The sequence below is a fragment of the Acinonyx jubatus genome, chromosome B3 (assembly GCF_027475565.1).
Source record: "Acinonyx jubatus isolate Ajub_Pintada_27869175 chromosome B3, VMU_Ajub_asm_v1.0, whole genome shotgun sequence".
NCBI lineage: Eukaryota > Metazoa > Chordata > Mammalia > Carnivora > Felidae > Acinonyx > Acinonyx jubatus.
This window is the reverse complement of record NC_069386.1, coordinates 59,117,063-59,125,000: the sequence shown is the minus strand read 5'-3', so window position 1 is coordinate 59,125,000 and position 7,938 is coordinate 59,117,063. Positions and strand designations below refer to the sequence as shown.

At 33.0% G+C, this 7,938-nt stretch overlaps 1 protein-coding gene and 1 long non-coding RNA gene across 2 annotated transcripts in view; one reads left to right on the top strand and one right to left on the bottom strand.

Moving 5' to 3' along the window:
• LOC113601798 (uncharacterized) overlaps positions 1 to 7,938 on the top strand; it is a 92,232-nt gene that overhangs the window by 12,179 nt on the left and 72,115 nt on the right. The gene's annotated exons all lie outside the window — the stretch shown is intronic.
• UBR1 (ubiquitin protein ligase E3 component n-recognin 1) overlaps positions 1 to 7,938 on the bottom strand; it is a 130,707-nt gene that overhangs the window by 51,587 nt on the left and 71,182 nt on the right. Inside the window, exons 20-23 of the mRNA XM_015064866.3 lie at positions 7,318 to 7,381; positions 5,052 to 5,176; positions 2,479 to 2,531; positions 596 to 698 (exon numbers count right to left, since the gene is read on the bottom strand). Coding sequence (XP_014920352.1) covers positions 596 to 698; positions 2,479 to 2,531; positions 5,052 to 5,176; positions 7,318 to 7,381 — 345 coding nt within the window. The remainder of the gene's footprint in view (positions 1 to 595; positions 699 to 2,478; positions 2,532 to 5,051; positions 5,177 to 7,317; positions 7,382 to 7,938) is intronic.

The window sequence follows — 7,938 nt, the reverse complement described above, 5'->3', positions numbered from 1 at the left end:
TTGTACTGCGGCCTGGAAATTATTCATTTTGTAAGGACGAGTCCAGACATCACCGTAAGTGGTCAAACTTAACATCACCCTTAATGGGACAAATACACATCACGTGCCTGATTTGATACAATGTATTATCTATATAATATTTTACCCCAAAACATTTAATTTGAATCTAATCATAAGAATACAATCGGATACATTCAGAATGTAGGATATTCTAAAAGACCACTAGCCTGTACTCTACGTGGCAATGGCATATTATAAAATGGCAATATTATGAGAGACAAAAAGGCAAAAACATCATCCTAAATTAAAGGAGATTACAGAAACATGACACCAAATAAAGTGCATGATCCTTGACTGAATCCTCCTCCTCATGAGACCGGGATAAAGGATATTTTTGGTAAATGAGAAAAATTTAAATACTGCCTGTATACTAGGTAACATTACTGATTCAATTTTAATTTCTTGGGTGAGATAATGGCCTCTATTAATGAGAAACAGTATAAAACTACAGAAAAAAAAACCAGGAAATTTCCGGCAGAGTTAGAAAGCATAAAGCATTTTAGGCTTATTTACTGAAGAGGATATCCTTTCCTACCTTGCTATGTTGCGTTTTGGAATAATGATAAAAGTACATATTGAAGTCTTTCAATGATTCATCTTTCAGTTCATAAACTCCATGGCCTGATACACCTGGTTTCCTAAACAGACAGAAAATACAGAGATGAACTGCAGGGTTCCTACAGTATACAATACTGACAAAATAAGAACCTAAACAGTAAATAAAACTCAAACTCTAGAAGAAATAATCATATCTCAATCAGCTTGCTTAAACTGAAATGAGAAATTTCATTCCAATAGTAAAACTAAAACCCTATATGGCAAGCTCAAAGTCCTGATAACAGCTCAGTTGTATTTCATAATTAAGAAATTTAAACAAATTTGAGCAAGTTTATTTGATATTTTACAGACCTGATCTCTGACTTATTTCGCTTAGCCTTATACTCTCTAGCTCCATCTATACTGTTGCAAATGTCAAGATTTCATTCTTTCTTAGGACTGAATCATGTTCCACTGTATAATATATACCATGTCTTCTTCATCCATTCATCTGTCTATGGACACTTGGACTGCTTCCATAATTTGTCTACTGTAAATAATGCTGCAAGAAACATAGGGGTGCACGTATCCATTTGAATTAGTGTTTTTGTACTTTTTGGTAAATACCCAGTGTGCAATTACTGATTGTAGGATAGTTCTACTTTTAACCTTTTGAGGAACCTCCATACTGTTTACACTGTGGCTGTACCAGTTTGCATTGCTACCAACAGTGCAAGAGGTTCCTTTTTCTCCATAACCTCACCAACACTTGCTGTTTCATCTGTTTTTTATGTTGGTCATTCTGACCATACTGTTTTGATTACTATAGCTTTGTAGTATATCTTGAAATCAGGAATCAGGACACCTTCAGCTTTGTTTTTCTTTCTCAAGATTGCTCTGGGTATTTGGGGTCTTTTGTGGTTCCATACAACTTTTAGTATTATTTGCTCTAGTTTTGTGGAAAATGCTGTTGGTATTTTGACAGGGATTGCATTGAATCTACAGATTGGTTTGGATGATATGGAGATTTTAATAATATTAACTCTTTTAATCCATGAGCATGGAATATTTATTTGTTCATCTTCTATTTCTTTCATCAGTTAAAAACTTAACTATTAATAGCCCACTACTGGCTAGGAACCTTACTAATAGCATAAATAGTCAATACATATTTTGTATGTTAAATGTATCATACACTGTATTCTCACAAAAAGCAAGCTAGCAAAAAGAAAATGTTAAGAAAATCATAAATGAGAAACTACATTAACAGTACTATACTGTACAAACTGCACGTGTAAGTGGATTCATGCTATTTGAACATGTTGAAGGGCCAAGTATACTTACTATTTAAGTCACTTAATATCATGAATGAGTATTTCTCATATACTTTCCAAAAATACTCATTTTTTAAAATTAACTAATTTTAATATAATTTATTGTCAAATTGGCTAACAAACAGTGTGTAAAGTGGGCTCTTGGTTTTTGGGATAGATTCCCATGGTTCATCGCTTACAGACAACACCCAGTACTCATCCTAACAAGTGCCCTGCTCAATGCCCATCACCCATTTCCCCTCTCCCCCACCCCAACCCACCCACAGTTTGTTCTCTGTATTTAAGAGTCTCTTATTGTTTGCCTCCCTTCCCCCATTGTCTTCTAGTAAGTTTCCTAACATCCACATATGCAAAAATACTCATTTTTTTCAACAAACACATTACTCAGTGCTTAACCATGTGCCCCTCATTTTCACCCTTTTTCATCTGTACTCCATTCTTGTTCTTAGGAGTTCAGGCAAGGACTTCAGAGCTTCTACAAATATCCAACGTACAATAGCAAAGATTGGTCTACTTCCCAAAATAAGCATAAATATTAAGTACTTACTTAAATGTGGCCACTTTGTTTATGACATTCTCTAAGCCAGTTTCATTATTTTCCTGTTGAAACAATATTTTTGTCATTTTTACCTTCATGCAATGACTTTTCCTTCTCTTACTGTGAACTGCAATACATTTCAAGAGCATTCCTGAAGTACTTTGTAAACAATAAAAAAAGATCAACTTCCAGTATAAAAAAATTGGGTCTGAAACCAATTGTTTTGAGGAACCAATTTCTTAACAGAAATAAGATCTATAAATAAACTACTTAAGGAAGAAATTTTATCTAAATTTGCCCTCATATACATTTATGTATATAAACACACAAACACACACCCAGTAGTTCAAAGAAAAAGAGCTCAGGGTGCCTGGCTGGCTCAGTCAGTGAAGCATGTGACTCTTGATCTAGGGGTTGTGAATTCGAGCCCCAGGCTAGGTGTGGACATTACTTAAAAAAAAAAAGAAAAAGAGTTTTCCTTATTTATTATGTTCATCACCCACATCATTTAAGGACATGTCCATGCTGTACCAATACCTAAAATCAAGGTTATAAAATAAATGGAATCTACAGCCAAACACATGTAGATGTCCAAATGTAGTCTGGCTTCTGCATTATAATAATTTTCTGATTGGCCAGAACTTTTCCTTGATCGGGGAATTTTTTTTTTAATAAAGTCATTTAAAATCAGGATAAGAACATAGTTGAGATACAAAAGTAAGCATATAATAGTTTCGCAAAAATTGAGGCATTTAACCTCCTTTTAAAATAATGCACATAGTAGGGGGACTAGGTGGCTCCGTCACTTAAGCGTCTGACTCTTGATTCTGGCTCAGGTCATGATCCGATTTGTGAGTTCGGGCCCCGCATCTGGCTCTGTGCTGACACTGCAGAGCCTGCTTGGGATTCTTTCTCTCTCTGCCCCTCCTCCTGCTTGTGCTCCCTCTTTCTCTCTCTCAAAATAAATAAAATAAAATAAAATAATACACTTGGGATAAGCAATGAACTTAGGGTATGCCTTAAAGCATTCTTCTTGCAAAGTATGATATATATATCACTAGTGCTGTATGAAATTATTTTACGTTATACAGTTATATATTTTTAAAATTGTGAATAGTCACTTATTTTAATACATATTAGAAAAAAAATCCAGAAACTAAACCTATTTCACTGATAGTATTGCTTAGAAAGATGCCAAGAAAAATGTAAATTAATCTTAAAATGTATTAATAATTATAAAATGGGTAGATGGATATGTAGAAATTATGAAGGTGATATGCCAAATGAGTCTGAGAATCAATTAACAATAAAACTGGAAAAAGGGGTACCTAAGTGGCTCAGTCAGTTAAACATCCACTTTAGCTCAGGTGATGATCTCGCAGTTTGTGAGTTCGAGCCCCACATCAGGCTCGACAGCTCAGAGCTTCGAACCTGCTTCAGATTCTGTGTCTCCCTCTCTCTCTCTGCCCCTCCCTTGCTTGTACTCTCTCAAAAATAAACATTAAAAAAATTTAAAAACAAACAATAAAACTGGAAAAAGATACAATATTTTTTTAGGAAAAATGACCAACAGTCAAAATTTATCTCTATTCTATTTCTCTGGAAAACCTTGATAGATAAGTCCAATTCTCTTTTAAGAATCATTGTTCTAATTCATAATTAAATCTCAGAAGAAAAAATATGAGACCCATAATCTTTTTTATTTTTTTATTATCATTATTTTTTTAACATTTATTTTTGAGACAGAGAGAGACAGAGAATGAACGGGGAGGGTCAGAGAGAGGGAGACACAGAATCTGAAACAGGCTCCAGGCTCTGAGCTGTCAGCACAAAGCCCGATGCAGGGCTTGAACTCACGGACCGCGAGATCATGACCTGAGCCGAAATCGGATGCCCAACCGACTGAGCCACCCAGGCGCCCCAAGACCCATAATCTTTAGGACTATTACTTCAATTGTCAGCAAATACAAAAACTTAAATATCACCTGTGGCCATGAGACTGCACTCTGCAGACCTCCAGTTAGAGGCAACAGAGATACTAATGCAGGCTCACTGTGGGATAGAGGGGAAGACATCAAGCCTGGATGGGATTACCCAGCAGTCTAGAATGCTTCTATCTAACCTTCCTTTCTTCTTACTTTCACCTGGAATCACTTTTGCCTCACAGTCTGATGGCTCCCAAGCTTTTCCAAGCTTCCTCACCATTTTCTCTCATACGTACTGTTCCTAATAAATTCTTAAATGTTTTGTCTTAGACATCTGCTTCTCAGAAGATCCAGACTAATATACTACTCAAATAGTCTCAGTATTTCAAGGAGGCCCCTTTTCTCTGGAGAATTTTTATTTTGATGTAAGCAAAAGCCAAGAAGTTTCTTGCTCTAAGATGTTTTCCAAATAGCCATAATATTTCGAAAATGTTTCTTAATGCCCAGAAGTCCAGAATTATTAAAGTTTATACCACTAAAGAATGAATAGTTGTAGATCTGCAAAATTCATTAAATAAATTTTCCTAAAACTTCAAAGTAGTTTTGTTTCCAATTCCAAAAAAAGAAAAACAACAACAACAACAATGCTGGACTTACGTTCTCAGGTAAATTTTTGGCAATGGCGCTATGTGGCATGGGTTCAATACAAAGCAAGTGAATAATTTCTCTCATTGTGACCTCTTCTTTGGTTACATTTCCCACGCCAGGTACATAACGCTCACCTAATACAAACAATGAAAAGAAAAAGTAAAACAATCAATTGTTTTCTATTTAAATCTCTTCTACCAGGAACACTTAATACACAGAATACTGCATTAAGTCTATGAGAGAGGGACCAGAATTTGGACATATTCCTAAATCTGAACAAAAGTCTATTTGCTAAAAGACAGAGGAAGAAAAATGAAGAGATCCAAAGAACACAGGCCTTCTCTTAACCTACACACACACACACACACACACACACAGAAGTATATGTACACATACTCACACATTATAAACAAGGCCCCTCAATTAAATTAGCATGTGTTTCTAATACTAGAAAAAAGGCTGATGGCATTGAAAGACCACTGGCCATCAGTGAACAATAGCTTTTCTTTCAAGATCTTCCTTTATTTTGTCTATACTTGTTATTTAAGACAGAATAAGGTGAAAACCCACAAACAAGATACTTAAATATGTTGTTATGGATTAAATGACAAAACAGTAATATGTATCAGGAATGACTGGTGTTGCTAAAATGCTCACATGACCATGTTTCCATTTTTCATCTCAATAAACTGCCAAATAGAGAGAGAAAATAGCTAAATCAACTATGGGAACTGGTGTTGAAAGCATCTAATTCCCATTGCCTTAAGAAGGCCTATGGTATCTGGCCTTATGTCACCACTGATTTGCAATATACAAACTCTTATGATATCTATAACAAAGTCATTACAAAGGCAGGAAACTTCTGCCTAAGAGATTTGATAAATTCTATAAATTAGCCAAAGAATGACTTTTGTGAAATGAATTCATTTCAAATAGATCATCCCTCTTAACATTTGTAAAGCACTGTATAACTTTCAATTTTTCCCCCTAAAACAGTATTCTCTAGAAATTTAGTGCTATAAGAAAGCTCAGAGATCACATAGATTACCTTCAAATTTTACAAATCATGAATCTAAGACCCCAAAAATGTAAATGGCATGCTTCTGATAGTTAATATATTATAGATAATTCCTAAAACATCAATAATACAATATGTATTATAGACTATTATATAGTTAATATATAGTATTACATAGTTAACACTATATATTAACACATATACATTAATGATAATATATATTAAATATATATAATGATAGTATATATAAATAATAATATAATATATATTATATTAATGATTATGCATATTAAATGATAATATATATAAATGATAATATATATCTAATTAATATATATTAATGATAATGAAAGTAATGAAGTTACTGTACTCAGGAATATAGCAGGTATTAACAAAAAATCAAATCACATAGGAGGAAAAACCCAATAAATTTAAATAAACACAGTAATAGCAATAATAAAACAGTAAAAATATAAAATAGCAAAAATATAGTACTAGAAATTCTTCACACACTATTCTAAGAACAAACATAAAAATTCTCAAGTTTTTATAATTTAATAAAGTATATCATCAATTTAAAAATCTTTTACACATTTACAACTCACTTTGCAATGGCAATGAAGTTCACCACACTTTCTGCTGAGACAAGCAGCCAGTCAGTAACTAACTCTCTGAAAACAAGTAAAATGAACCCATGTTTTCAGATTTAGCCAGGGGTAGAATCCTCACTAAGAACTAACAATAAAAAGCATGTTTGCTGCCATAAAGTAAGAAACAATAGCCAGAATGAGAAGTCAAGAACTTTTACTTAGCTCGTAAAATCAACAAAGTCTATAATACAGAACATTAAAAAAAAAAAACCAACCAAAAAAGTATGGCCAATATTTACCCAAAGTAAAAAGAATGACACAATGAAAAAAAATTTTTTTTTTTACTAAGACCTATATTACTTTGAAATTTCACATATAAATACAATTTTTAGCACTCAATGTATAGGTATTTTTCATCTACATTTCTAACTAGGATAATTGTATTCCAGTAAAACAAGACCAAATAATTATAAATCAGGTATTGAAAAACAAAGATGTAACAGAACTGTGCTTTTTAAAAGCTAAGTTTCTAAACACATCAATCATATTAGTCACATTAATCTCTAATATTCTATGCTGTATTTGCGAGAAGAGTAAAATGATAAATTATAGTTTTTATTAATGCTCTCTCTGAAAACAACTCATAAGATTAATGTTTTAATCTTACCCACAATATAGATGAGGACTTGAAGCATTTCTTCTATTAATGTATTATATTGTTTAATCAAATCCTATTGAATCAAAAAAGAATAAATTAGTTACAAAAGAACCAAAAGCCTTTATAAAACATACATTTCTGGATCAGACTCATGGTTCATGCAGTCCAGTATTTTCCTTCAGACTGCAGCAGAAAATCAGGTGAATAATTCCCTTTACTGACATCAAATTCCATAAGGTTCACAATACCTGCCATATAATAAGAACTCAATACAAATATTATTTTCATTATCATTACCATATAGCCTTAAGTCAACAAACTAATTCTTATGACTTCCTTCTTACCTGGGTTGGTGGGACAGTGGCTTCAAATAACAGATACCAGTTCGTGAGAATACTCTTCCTCAACACCCCTCTTACTTAAGCAATGTATAGCAAAATGAGATACTCATTTTTCACCAAGTATAAAACTTGACTAAAATTAGCTTTGTATTTTGTATCCTATTCTTTGGTCCTTTGCAAGTGACTTCTAATTTGAAAGAATAAAATAACATGATTCATAAATTTAAAGTACGTAAGGACTACTTTATAAGTTTGTAGCAAATATGAAAGCAATGAAGATGTGACAAAA